The 14889-nt window shown below is 43.7% G+C and overlaps 1 protein-coding gene across 10 annotated transcripts in view; it reads right to left on the bottom strand.

The window, feature by feature from the left end:
• The window catches only part of LOC139761399 (Fanconi anemia group J protein homolog), a 1968572-nt gene that overhangs the window by 119269 nt on the left and 1834414 nt on the right, over positions 1 to 14889 (bottom strand). For all 10 annotated transcript variants that reach the window (XM_071685544.1, XM_071685606.1, XM_071685598.1 and 7 more), the window contains one exon: positions 3630 to 3854. In XM_071685544.1, the coding sequence (XP_071541645.1) occupies positions 3630 to 3854 (225 nt within the window). The remainder of the gene's footprint in view (positions 1 to 3629; positions 3855 to 14889) is intronic.

The raw sequence follows: 14889 nt of genomic DNA, 5'->3' as shown, positions 1-14889 counted from the left end.
ACTTCAGTGAAGGGCGCTAATAGGGAGGTGATAACAAGTAGTGGTGATATGAGAAGGAGATGGAGTGAGTATTTTGAAGGTTTGTTGAATGTGTTTGATGATAGAGTGGCAGATATAGGGTGTTTTGGTTGAGGTGGTGTGCAAAGTGAGAGGGTTAGGGAAAATGATTTGGTAAACAGAGAAGAGGTAGTAAAAGCTTTGCGGAAGATGAAAGCCGGCAAGGCAGCGGGTTTGGATGGTATTGCAGTGGAATCTATAAAAAAAAGGGGGTGACTGTATTGTTGACTGGTTGGTAAGGTTATTTAATGTATGTATGACTCATGGTGAGGTGCCTGAGGATTGGCGGAATGCGTGCATATTGCCATTGTACAAAGGCAATGGGGATAAGAGTGAGTGCTCAAATTACAGAGGTATAAGTTTGTTGAGTATTCCTGGTAAATTATATGGGAGGGTATTGATTGAGAGGGTGAAGGCATGTACAGAGCATCAGATTGGGGAAGAGCAGTGTGGTTTCAGAAGTGGTAGAGGATGTGTGGATCAGGTGTTTGCTTTGAAGAATGTATGTGAGAAATACTTAGAAAAGCAAATGGATTTGTATGTAGCATTTATGGATCTGGAGAAGGCATATGATAGAGTTGATAGAGATGCTCTGTGGAAGGTATTAAGAATATATGGTGTGGGAGGCAAGTTGTTAGAAGCAGTGAAGAGTTTTTATCGAGGATGTAAGGCATGTGTATGTGTAGGAAGAGAGGAAAGTGATTGGTTCTCAGTGAATGTAGGTTTGCGGCAGGGGTGTGTGATGTCTCCATGGTTGTTTAATTTGTTTATGGATGGGGTTGTTAGGGAGGTGAATGCAAGAGTTTTGGAAAGAGGGGCAAGTATGAAGTCTGTTGTGGATGAGAGAGCTTGGGAAGTGAGTCAGTTGTTGTTCGCTGATGATACAGCGCTGGTGGCTGATTCATGTGAGAAACTGCAGAAGCTGGTGACTGCGTTTGGTAAAGTGTGTGAAAGAAGAAAGTTAAGAGTAAATGTGAATAAGAGCAAGGTTATTAGGTACAGTAGGGTTGAGGGTCAAGTTAATTGGGAGGTAAGTTTGAATGGAGAAAAACTGGAGGAAGTAAAGTGTTTTAGATATCTGGGAGTGGATCTGGCAGCGGATGGAACCATGGAAGCGGAAGTGAATCATAGGGTGGGGGAGGGGGCGAAAATCCTGGGAGCCTTGAAGAATGTGTGGAAGTTGAGAACATTATCTCGGAAAGCAAAAATGGGTATGTTTGAAGGAATAGTGGTTCCAACAATGCTGTATGATTGCGAGACGTGGGCTATGGATAGAGTTGTGCGCAGGAGGGTGGATGTGCTGGAAATGAGATGTTTGAGGACAATGTGTGGTGTGAGGTGGTTTGATCGAGTAAGTAATGATTGGGTAAGAGAGATGTGTGGAAATAAAAATAGCGTGGTTGAGAGAGCAGAAGAGGGTGTTTTGAAATGGTTTGGGCACATGGAGAGAATGAGTGAGGAAAGATTGACCAAGAGGATATATGTGTCGGAGGTGGAGGGAACGAGGAGAAGTGGGAGACCAAATTGGAGGTGGAAAGATGGAGTGAAAAAGATTTTGTGTGATCGGGGCCTGAACATGCAGGAGGGTGAAAGGAGGGCAAGGAATAGAGTGAATTGGATCGATGTGGTATACCAGGGTTGACGTGCTGTCAGTGGATTGAGTCAGGGCATGTGAAGAGTCTGGGGTAAACCATGGAAAGTTGTGTGGGGCCTGGATGTGGAAAGGGAGCTCTGGTTTCGGGCATTATTGCGTGACAGCTAGAGACTGAGTGTGAACGAATGGGGCCTTTGTTGTCCTTTCCTAGCGCTACCTCGCACACATGAGGGGAGAGGAGGATGGTATTCCATGTGTGGCGAGGAGGCGATGGGAATGAATAAAGGCAGACAGTGTGAATTGTGTGCATGGGTATAAATGTATGTGTCTATGTGTGTATATATATATGTGTACATTGAGATATCTGGGAGTGGATCTGGCAGCGGATGGAACCATGGAAGCGGAAGTGGATCATAGGGTGGGGGAGGGGGCGAAAATTCTGGGGGCCTTGAAGAATGTGTGGAAGTCGAGAACATTATCTCGGAAAGCAAAAATGGGTATGTTTGAAGGAATAGTGGTTCCAACAATGTTGTATGGTTGCGAGGCGTGGGCTATGGATAGAGTTGTGCGCAGGAGGATGGATGTGCTGGAAATGAGATGTTTGAGGACAATGTGTGGTGTGAGGTGGTTTGATCGAGTGAGTAACGTAAGGGTAAGAGAGATGTGTGGAAATAAAAAGAGCGTGGTTGAGAGAGCAGAAGAGGGTGTTTTGAAGTGGTTTGGGCACATGGAGAGGATGAGTGAGGAAAGATTGACCAAGAGGATATATGTGTCGGAGGTGGAGGGAACAAGGAGAAGAGGGAGACCAAATTGGAGGTGGAAAGATGGAGTGAAAAAGATTTTGTGTGATCGGGGCCTGAACATGCAGGAGGGTGAAAGGAGGGCAAGGAATAGAGTGAATTGGAGCGATGTGGTATACCGGGGTTGACGTGCTGTCAGTGGATTGAATCAAGGCATGTGAAGCGTCTGCGGTAAGCTATGGAAAGCTGTGTAGGTATGTATATTTGCGTGTGTGGACGTATGTATATACATGTGTATGGGGGGGGTTGGGCCATTTCTTTCGTCTGTTTCCTTGCGCTACCTCACAAACGCGGGAGACAGCGACAAAGTATAATAATAATAATAATAAAAACATTGAGATGTATAGGTATGTATATTTGTGTGTGGACGTGTATGTATATACATGTGTATGGGGGTGGGTTGGGCCATTTCTTTCGTCTGTTTCCTTGCGCTACCTCACAAACGCGGGAGACAGAGAAAAAAAAATAAACATAAATGCCCATATATATGCATATACATATCAACATACACATACATACACATACACAGACATATACACATGTAAACATGTACATATTCATGCTTGCCTTCATCCATTCCTGTTGCCACCCTGCCCCAAAGGAAGCAGCATCGCTACCCCCTGCTACAGCATGGTAGCACCAGGAAAACAAACAAAAAAGGCCAGATTTGTTCACAGTCAGTCTCTAGCTGTCATGCGTAATGCACCGAAACCACAGCCCCCTATCCACATCTAGGCCCCACAAGCCTTTCCATGGTTCACCCCAAACATTTCACATGCCTTGGTTCAGTCCATTGATAGCACATCAACCTCGGTATAACACATCATTCCAATTCACTCTATTCCTTGCATGCCTCTCACCCTCCTGTATGTTCAGGCTCTGATCACTCAGAATCTCTTTCATTCCATCCTTCCACCTCCAATTTGGTCTCCCAGTTCTTGTTCCTTCCACCTCAGACACATATATCCTTTTTGTCAATCTTTCCTCACTCATTCTCTCCACATGTCCAAATCATTTTAACAGACCCTCTTCTGCTCTCTCAACTACACTCTTTTTATTTCCATACAGCTCTCTTACCGTTTCATTAATTACTCGATCAAGTATACATTAATATAATCTATGAAGCATTATGGATCATTCAATAGTATTACTGTTACCAGTAATAAATACCTACACACCTGATTCTTTTCAATGACATGATTAGCTTCTAGCTGAATCTTGAATGGAATAGCCAACTCAGACTGGAAGGAATTCATGGGGGAAAGAGTTCCTGATGTCAAGATGATTGAGCGGACACCAGAACAAAGATAACGGAAAGCCACAGCAGGGTTGAGACACCAGAAATTAATGGAATACTCCCATCCTACAGTTGATCTACCTCTGCTAATCCAGCCACTTGCATTCTGGAAAAAAAACTTTGGTCATTCTATTTCATGAATAGGTAGCACACCACCAACATCCTTCTATCTTATATTTCTTAAGGTTAAAGTATGGGGACCATAATTGTGCATGCTGAGTCTCATAACAAAGAATCAAATGGTGGGGAGCCATACGTGCCACATTTTCCTAATCTTTAAAAACTCATAAAGGGAGCACTTAGGGTGTGGGCTTGTATGGATAAGAGTAAGATAAAGTTTAGGAAAAATAAAACAAAATACTGGAACACAGATGAGAGACATAACTTAGGTTTGATAAGATCAGCTAGAAAAAAAAAAGCAATGCAATTCAAAAAATATTTCCATTAAGATTATTATAAACTGTTAAATATCTATTCTTTCATCATACATAATCACTGTTTCCCACATCAGCGAGGCAGCGCCAGGAAACAGATAAAGAACGACCCATCCACTCATGAACACACATATATACATTTTTTTTCTATTATTTTTTTATTATACTTTGTCGCTGTCTCCCGCGTTTGCAAGGTAGCGCAAGGAAACAGACGAAAGAAATGGCCCAACCCCCCCCCCATACATATGTATATACATACGTCCACACACGCAAATATACATACCTACACAGCTTTCCATGGTTTACCCCAGACGCTTCACATGCCTTGATTCAATCCACTGACAGCACGTCAACCCCGGTATACCACATCAATCCAATTCACTCTATTCCTTGCCCTCCTTTCACCCTCCTGCATGTTCAGTCCCCGATCACACAAAATCTTTTTCACTCCATCTTTCCACCTAAAATTTGGTCTCCCTCTTCTCGTTCCCTCCACCTCCGACACATATATCCTCTTGGTCAATCTTTCCTCACTCATTCTCTCCATGTCCCCAAACCACTTCAGAACACCCTCTTCTGCTCTCTCAACCATACTCTTTTTATTTCCACACATCTCTCTTACCCTTACGTTACTCACTCGATCAAACCACCTCACACCACACATTGTCCTCAAACATCTCATTTCCAGCACATCCATCCTCCTACGCACAAATCTATCCATAGCCCACGCCTCGCAACCATACAACATTGTTGGAACCACTATTCCTTCAAACATACCCATTTTTGCTTTCCGAGATAATGTTCTCGACTTCCACACGTTCTTCAAGGCCCCCAGAATTTTCGCCCCCTCCCCCACCCTATGATCCACTTCCGCTTCCATGGTTCCATCCGCTGACAGATCCACTCCCAGATATCTAAAACACTTCACTTCCTCCAGTTTTTCTCCATTCAAACTCACATCCCAATTGACTTGACCCTCAACCCTACTGTACCTAATAACCTTGCTCTTATTCACATTTACTCTTAACTTTCTTCTTCCACACACTTTACCAAACTCAGTCACCAGCTTCTGCAGTTTCTCACATGAATCAGCCACCAGCGCTGTATCATCAGCGAACAACAACTGACTCACTTCCCAAGCTCTCTCATCCCCAACAGACTTCATACTTGCCCCTCTTTCTAAAACTCTTGCATTTACCTCCCTAACAACCCCATCCATAAACAAATTAAACAACCATGGAGACATCACACACCCCTGCCGCAAACCTACATTCACTGAGAACCAATCACTTTCCTCTCTTCCTACACGTACACATGCCTTACATCCTCGATAAAAACTTTTCACTGCTTCTAACAACTTTCCTCCCACACCATATATTCTTAATACCTTCCACAGAGCATCTCTATCAACTCTATCATATGCCTTCTCCAGATCCATAAATGCTACATACAAATCCATTTGCTTTTCTAAGTATTTCTCACATACATTCTTCAAAGCAAACACCTGATCCACACATCCTCTACCACTTCTGAAACCACACTGCTCTTCCCCAATCTGATGCTCTGTACATGCCTTCACCCTCTCAATCAATACCCTCCCATATAATTTACCAGGAATACTCAACAAACTTATACCTCTGTAATTTGAGCACTCACTCTTATCCCCTTTGCCTTTGTACAATGGCACTATGCACGCATTCCGCCAATCCTCAGGCACCTCACCATGAGTCATACATACATCAAATAACCTTACCAACCAGTCAACAATACAGTCACCCCCTTTTTTAATAAATTCCACTGCAATACCATCCAAACCTGCTGCCTTGCCGGCTTTCATCTTCCGCAAAGCTTTCACTACCTCTTCTCTGTTTACCAAATCATTTTCCCTAACCCTCTCACTTTGCACACCACCTCGACCAAAACACCCTATATCTGCCACTCTATCATCAAACACATTCAACAAACCTTCAAAATACTCACTCCATCTCCTTCTCACATCACCACTACTTGTTATCACCTCCCCATTTGCGCCCTTCACTGAAGTTCCCATTTGCTCCCTTGTCTTACGCACTTTATTTACCTCCTTCCAGAACATCTTTTTATTCTCCCTAAAATTTAATGATACTCTCTCACCCCAACTCTCATTTGCCCTTTTTTTCACCTCTTGCACCTTTCTCTTGACCTCCTGTCTCTTTCTTTTATACATCTCCCACTCAATTGCATTTTTTCCCTGCAAAAATCGTCCAAATGCCTCTCTCTTCTCTTTCACTAATACTCTTACTTCTTCATATATATATGTTTATGGATGGGGTTGTTAGGGAGGTAAATGCAAGAGTTTTGGAAAGAGGGGCAAGTATGAAGTCTTTTGGGGATGAGAGAGCTTGGGAAGTGAGTCAGTTGTTGTTCGCTGATGATACAGCGCTGGTGGCGGATTCATGTGAGAAACTGCAGAAGCTGGTGACGGAGTTTGGTAAAGTGTGTGGAAGAAGAAAGTTAAGAGTAAATGTGAATAAGAGCAAGGTTATTAGGTACAGTAGGGTTGAGGGTCAAGTCAATTGGGAGGTGAGTTTGAATGGAGAAAAACTGGAGGAAGTGAAGTGTTTTAGATATCTGGGAGTGGATCTGTCAGCGGATGGAACCATGGAAGCGGAAGTGGATCATAGGGTGGGGGAGGGGGCGAAAATTTTGGGAGCCTTGAAAAATGTGTGGAAGTCGAGAACATTATCTCGGAAAGCAAAAATGGGTATGTTTGAAGGAATAGTGGTTCCAACAATGTTGTATGGTTGCGAGGCGTGGGCTATGGATAGAGTTGTGCGCAGGAGGATGGATGTGCTGGAAATGAGATGTTTGAGGACAATGTGTGGTGTGAGGTGGTTTGATCGAGTAAGTAACGTAAGGGTAAGAGAGATGTGTGGAAATAAAAAGAGCGTGGTTGAGAGAGCAGAAGAGGGTGTTTTGAAATGGTTTGGGCACATGGAGAGAATGAGTGAGGAAAGATTGACCAAGAGGATATATGTGTCGGAGGTGGAGGGAACGAGGAGAAGAGGGAGACCAAATTGGAGGTGGAAAGATGGAGTGAAAAGGATTTTGTGTGATCGGGGCCTGAACATGCAGGAGGGTGAAAGGAGGGCAAGGAATAGAGTGAATTGGAGCGATGTGGTATACAGGGGTTGACGTGCTGTCAGTGGATTGAATCAAGGCATGTGAAGCGTCCGGGGTAAACCATGGAAAGCTGTGTAGGTATGTATATTTGCGTGTGTGGACGTGTGTATGTACATGTGTATGGGGGGGGTTGGGCCATTTCTTTCGTCTGTTTCCTTGCGCTACCTCGCAAACGCAGGAGACAGCGACAAAGTATAAAAAAAAAAAAATAAATATATATATATATATATATATATATATATATATATATATATATATATATTTGCTTTGTTGCTGTCTTCCGCGTTAGCGAGGTAGTGCAAGGAAACAGACGAAAGAATGGCCCGACCCACCCACATACACATGTATATAAATACACATCCACACATGCAAATATACATACCTATACATCTCAATGTACACATATATATACACACACATATATAACCAAGCACACAATTCACACTGTCTGCCCTTAGTCATTCCCATCGCCACCTCGCCACACATGGAATACCATCCCCCTCCCCCTCATGTGTGCGAGGTAACGCTAGGAAAAGACAACAAAGGCCCCATTCGTTCACACTCAGTCTCTAGCTGTCATGCAATAATGCCTGAAACCAGAGCTCCCTTTCCACATCCAGGACCCACACAACTTTCCATGGTTTACCCCAGACGCTTCACATGCCCTGATTCAATCCACTGACAGCACGTCAACCCCGGTATACCACATCGATCCAATTTACTCTAGTCCTCGCCCTCCTTTCACCCTCCTGCATGTTCAGGCCCCGATCACACAAAATCTTTTTCACTCCATCTTTCCACCTCCAATTTGGTCTCCCACTTCTCCTCGTTCCCTCCACCTCTGACACATATATCCTCTTGGTCAATCTTTCCTCACTCATTCTCTCCATGTGCCCAAACCATTTCAAAACACCCTCTTCTGCTCTCTCAACCACGCTCTTTTTATTTCCACACATCTCTCTTACCCTTACATTACTTACTCGATCAAACCACCTCACACCACACATTGTCCTCAAACATCTCATTTCCAGCACATCCACCCTCCTGCGCACAACTCTATCCATAGCCCACGTCTCGCAATCATACAGCATTGTTGGAACCACTATTCCTTCAAACATACCCATTTTAGCTTTCCGAGATAATGTTCTCGACTTCCACACATTCTTCAAGGATCCCAAAATTTTCGCCCCCTCCCCCCCCCCCTATGATTCACTTCCGCTCCCATGGTTCCATCCGCTGCCAGATCCACTCCCAGATATCTAAAACACTTTACTTCCTCCAGTTTTTCTCCATTCAAACTTACCTCCGAATTGACTTGACCCTCAACCCTACTGTACCTAACAACCTTGCTCTTATTCACATTTACTCTTAACTTTCTTCTTTCACTCACTTTACCAAACTCAGTCACCAGCTTCTGCAGTTTCTCACATGGATCAGCCACCAGCGCTGTATCATCAGCGAACAACAACTGACTCACTTCCCAAGCTCTCTCATCCCCAACAGACTTCATACTTGCCCCTCTTTCTAAAATTCTTGCATTTACCTCCCTAACAACCCCATCCATAAACAAATTAAACAACCATGGAGACATCACACACCCCTGCCGCAAACCTACATTCACTGAGAACCAATCACTTTCCTCTCTTCCTACACGTACACATGCCTTACATCCTCGATAAAAACTTTTCACTGCTTCTAACAACTTGCCTCCCACTCCATATATTCTTAATACCTTCCACAAAGCATCTCTATCAACTCTATCATATGCCTTCTCTAGATCCATAAATGCTACATACAAATCCATTTGCTTTTCTAAGTATTTCTCACATACATTCTTCAAAGCAAACACCTGATCCACCTGATATTTTTTTTTTTCTTTTTTGCTGTCTCCCGCATTTGCAAGGTAGCGCAAGGAAACAGACGAAAGAAATGGCCCAACCCACCCCCATACACATGTATATACATACGTCCACACACGCAAATATACATACCTACACAGCTTTCTATGGTTTACCCCAGACGCTTCACAAGCCCTGATTCAATCCACTGACAGCACGTCAACCCCGGTATACCACATCGATCCAATTCACTCTATTCCTTGCCCTCCTTTCACCCTCCTGCATGTTCAGGCCCCGATCACACAAAATCTTTTTCACTCTATCTTTCCACCTCCAATTTGGTCTCCCACTTCTCCTCGTCCCCTCCACCTCCGACACATACATCCTCTTGGTCAATCTTTCCTCACTCATTCTCTCCATGTGCCCAAACCATTTCAAAACACCCTCTTCTGCTCTCTCAACCACGCTCTTTTTATTTCCACACATCTCTCTTACCCTTACGTTACTTACTCGATCAAACCACCTCACACCACACACTGTCCTCAAACATCTCATTTCCAGCACATCCACCCTCCTGCGCACAACTCTATCCATAGCCCACGCCTCGCAACCATACAACATTGTTGGAACCACTATTCCTTCAAAAATACCCATTTTTGCTTTCCGAGATAATGTTCTCGACTTCCACACATTCTTCAGGGCCCCCAGGATTTTCGCCCCCTCCCCCACCCTATGATCCACTTCCGCTTCCATGGTTCCATCCGCTGCCAGATCCACTCCCAGATATCTAAAACACTTTACTTCCTCCAGTTTTTCTCCATTCAAACTTACCTCCCAATTGACTTGACTCTCAACCCTACTGTACCTAATAACCTTGCTCTTATTCACACTTACTCTTAACTTTCTTCTTTCACACACTTTACCAAACTCAGTCACCAGCTTCTGCAGTTTCTCACATGAATCAGCCACCAGCGCTGTATCATCAGTGAACAACAACTGACTCACTTCCCAAACTCTCTCATCCCCAACAGACTTCATACTTGCCCCTCTTTCCAAAACTCTTGCATTCACCTCCCTAACAACAGCGACAAAGTATAATAAAAAAATATAATAATAATAAATATATATATTGTTGACTGGTTGGTAAGGTTATTTAATGTATGTATGACTCATGGTGAGGTGCCTGAGGATTGGCGGAATGCGTGCATAGTGCCATTGTACAAAGGCAAAGGGGATAAGAGTGAGTGCTCAAATTACAGAGGTATAAGTTTGTTGAGTATTCCTGGTAAATTATATGGGAGGGTATTGATTGAGAGGGTGAAGGCATGTACAGAGCATCAGATTGGGGAAGAGCAGTGTGGTTTCAGAAGTGGTAGAGGATGTGTGGATCAGGTGTTTGCTTTGAAGACTGTATGTGAGAAATACTTAGAAAAGCAAATAGATTTGTATGTAGCATTTATGGATCTGGAGAAGGCATATGATAGAGTTGATAGAGATGCTCTGTGGAAGGTATTAAGAATATATGGTGTGGGAGGAAAGTTGTTAGAAGCAGTGAAAAGTTTTTATCGAGGATGTAAGGCATGTGTACGTGTAGGAAGAGAGGAAAGTGATTGGTTCTCAGTGAATGTAGGTTTGCGGCAGGGGTGTGTGATGTCTCCATGGTTGTTTAATTTGTTTATGGATGGGGTTGTTAGGGAGGTAAATGCAAGAGTTTTGGAAAGAGGGGCAAGTATGAAGTCTGTTGGGGATGAGAGAGCTTGGGAAGTGAGTCAGTTGTTGTTCGCTGATGATACAGCACTGGTGGCTGATTCATGTGAGAAACTGCAGAAGCTGGTGACTGAGTTTGGAAAAGTGTGTGGAAGAAGAAAGTTAAGAGTAAATGTGAATAAGAGCAAGGTTATTAGGTACAGTAGGGTTGAGGGTCAAGTCAATTGGGAGGTGAGTTTGAATGGAGAAAAACTGGAGGAAGTGAAGTGTTTTAGATATCTGGGAGTGGATCTGGCAGCGGATGGAACCATGGAAGCGGAAGTGGATCATAGGGTGGGGGAGGGGGCGAAAATCCTGGGGGCCCTGAAGAATGTGTGGAAGTCGAGAACATTATCTCGGAAAGCAAAAATGGGTATGTTTGAAGGAATAGTGGTTCCAACAATGTTGTATGGTTGCGAGGCGTGGGCTATGGATAGAGTTGTGCGCAGGAGGATGGATGTGCTGGAAATGAGATGTTTGAGGACAATGTGTGGTGTGAGGTGGTTTGATCGAGTAAGTAATGTAAGGGTAAGAGAGATGTGTGGAAATACAAAGAGCGTGGTTGAGAGCAGAAGAGGGTGTTTTGAATTGGTTTGGGCACATGGAGGGAATGAGTGAGGAAAGATTGACCAAGAGGATATATGTGTCAGAGGTGGAGGGAACGAGGAGAAGTGGGAGACCAAATTGGAGGTGGAAAGATGGAGTGAAAAAGATTTTGAGTGATCGGGGCCTGAACATGCAGGAGGGTGAAAGGCGGGCAAGGAATAGAGTTAATTGGATTGATGTGGTATACCAGGGTTGACGTGCTGTCAGTGGATTGAATCAGGGCATGTGAAGCGTCTGGGGTAAACCATGGAAAGTTGTGTGGGGCCTGGATTTGGAAAGGGAGCTGTGGTTTCGGGCATTATTGCCTGACAGCTAGAGACTGAGTGTGAACGAATGGGGCCTTTGTTGTCTTTTCCTAGCGCTACCTCGCACACATGAGGGGGGAGGGGGATGGTATTCCATGTGTGGCGAGATGGCGATGGGAATGAATAAAGGCAGACAGTGTGAATTGTGTGCATGGGTATATATGTATGTGTCTGTGTGTGTATATATATGTGTACATTGAGATGTATAGGTATGTATATTTGCGTGTGTGGACGTGTATGTATATACATGTGTATCGGTGTGGGTTGGGCCATTTCTTTCGTCTGTTTCCTTGTGCTACCTCGCAAATGCGGGAGACAGCGACAAAGCAAAATAAATTAATAAATAAATAAATGCCTTTATACATACATATACATATCAACATATACATACACACAAAGGCACCCACATTTATACACATGTACATATTCATACTTACTTGCCATAATCCATTCCCAGAGCTACCCCACCCCACAGGAAATAGCATCGCCACCCCCTGCTTAGTGAGGTAGCACCAGGAAAAAAAAGCATATAACACATTCGTTCATACTCAGTCTCTAGCTGTCATGTGTAATGCACCGAAACCACAGCTCCCTATCCACATCCAAGCCCCACATACCTACCCATGGTTTACCCCAGACACTTCACATAACCTGGTTCAGTCCATTGACAGCACATCGACCCTGGTATACCACATGGTTCCAATCAACTCTTATTCCTTGCGCACCTCTCACCCTCCTGTATGTTCAGGCCCCGATCGCTCAAAATCTATTTCTCTCAATCCTTCCACCTCCAATTTGGTCACTGGCTTCTTGTTCCCTCCACCTCTGATGCATATGTCCTCTTTGTCAATCTTTCCTCACTCATTCTCTCCCTATGTCCATCTTTGTCAATCTTTCCTCACTCATTCTCTCCCTATGTCCAAACCATTTAACTCTTTCTACATCATTTTCAATATATAAGCATATGGGTGGTAAGGATATTCAATGTATGTATGGATCATTGAGAAGTGCCAGAGGATTGGCAGAATGCAAGCGTAGTGCCACTGTACAAAGGCAAAGGGGATAAAGGTGAGTGTTCAAACTGCAGAGGCATAAGATTGGGGTAGGGCAAGGTGGTTTCAAGTGGTAGAGAATGTGTGGATCAGGTGTTTGCTTTGAAGAATATATGTGCAAAATACTTAGAAAAACAGACGGATTTGTATGTAATTATGGATCTGGAGAGGGCATATGATAGGGTTGATAGAGATGCTTTGTGGAAGGTTTTAAGAGTATATGGTGTGAGTGGTAAGTTGCTAGAAGCAGTGAAAAGTTTTTACCAAGGATGTAAGGCATGTGCACGAGTAGGAAGAGAGGAGAGTGAGTAGTCCCCAGTGAATGTCGGTCTGCGACAGGGGTGTGTGATGTTCACATGGTAGTTTAATTTGCTTATGGATGGGATGGTTAGGGAGTTAAATGCAAGAGTTTTGGAGAGAGGGGCTAGTATGCAGTCTGTTGTATATGAGAGGACTTGGGATGTGAGTCAGTTGTTGTTTACCGATGGTACAGCTCTAGTGGCTGATTCGTGAGAGAAACTGCAGAGGTTGGTGACAGAATTTGGAAAAGTGTGTGAAAGGAGAAAGTTGAGAGTAAATGTGAATAAGAGCAAGGTCATCAGGTTCAGAAAGGTTGAGGAACAAGTTAACTGGGATGTAAGTTTGAATGAAGAAAAATTGGAGGGAGTGAAGTGTTTTAGCAGAGGATGGAACCATGGAAGTGGAAGTGAGTCACAGGGGTGGGGAGGGGGCGAAGGTTCTGGGAGTGATGAAGAATGGATGGAAGGAGAGTACATTATCTCGGAGAGCAAAAATGGGTATGTTTGAAGGAATAGTAGTTCCACCAATGTTAAATGGTGGAGAGGCATGGGATATACATAGGGTTGTACAGAGGAGGGTGGATGTGTTGGAAGTGAAATGATTGAGGACAACATGTGGTGTGAGATGGTTTGATCAAGTAAGTAATGTACGAGAGATGTGTGGAAATAAAAAGAGTATGGTTGACAGAGCAGAGGAGGGTGTGTTGAAATGGTTTGAACATATGGAGAGAATGAGCGAAGAAAGATTGACAAAGAGTATATATGTGTCAGAGGTGGAGGCAACAAATAGAAATGGGAGATCAAACTGGAGGTGGAAGGATGGAGTGAAAAAGATCTTGAGCAATTGGGGCCTGAACATACAGGAGGGTGAAAGGCATGCAAAGAATAGAGTCAATTGGAATGATGTGGTATACTGTGGTCAATGTGCTGTCAATGGACTGAACCAGGGCATATGAAGTGTCTTGGGTAAACCATGGAAAGGTCTGTGGGGCCTGGATGTGGATAGGGGGCTGTGGTTTCAGTGCATTACACATGACAGCTAGAGACTGAGTGTGAACGAATCTGGCCGTTTTTGTCCGTTTTCCTGGCGCTACCTCGCTGAAGCAGGGGACAGAGATGCTGTTTTCCTGTGGACCGGGGTAGCTCTGGGAATGGATGAAGGCGAGCAAGTATGAATATGTACATGTTATATGTATGTAATGTCTCCATATGTGTATGTATATGTTGATGTTTATGAATATGTGCGTATGCGGGTGTTTATGTATATATATGTGTAAATGAGTGGATGGGCTATTATTTGTGTTTCTTGGTGCTACCTCGCTGATGTAGGAAACAGCGATTATGTATAATAATATACATATGAATATTACTATCATATCATTATATAACTCAAGAATCCATATCCAATGGGCTCCTGCAGCTTCAAAGCTGTGCTGAAATTAGTACAAAGGAAAGGATGGACTCCTTTGAAGTGAAAAGTTCTTTGACACGATTGTACTCTGAGAATCTCATTGAACATGATTTTTCACTCATGGGGTGCACCACAATGAGATAGAAAGGGGGTGATTGTGTTGATGATTGGTTGGTAAGGATATTCAATGTAAATACAGATCATGGTGAAGGGCATGAGGATTAAAGGAATGCATATTTAGTGCCACTGATAAAGGCAAAGGGGAAAAAGGTGAAAGTTCAAACTACA

Source organism: Panulirus ornatus, chromosome 3 (assembly GCF_036320965.1).
Source record: "Panulirus ornatus isolate Po-2019 chromosome 3, ASM3632096v1, whole genome shotgun sequence".
In the NCBI taxonomy this organism is placed as follows: domain Eukaryota; kingdom Metazoa; phylum Arthropoda; class Malacostraca; order Decapoda; family Palinuridae; genus Panulirus; species Panulirus ornatus.
This window is presented reverse-complemented; position numbering and strand designations above follow the sequence as displayed.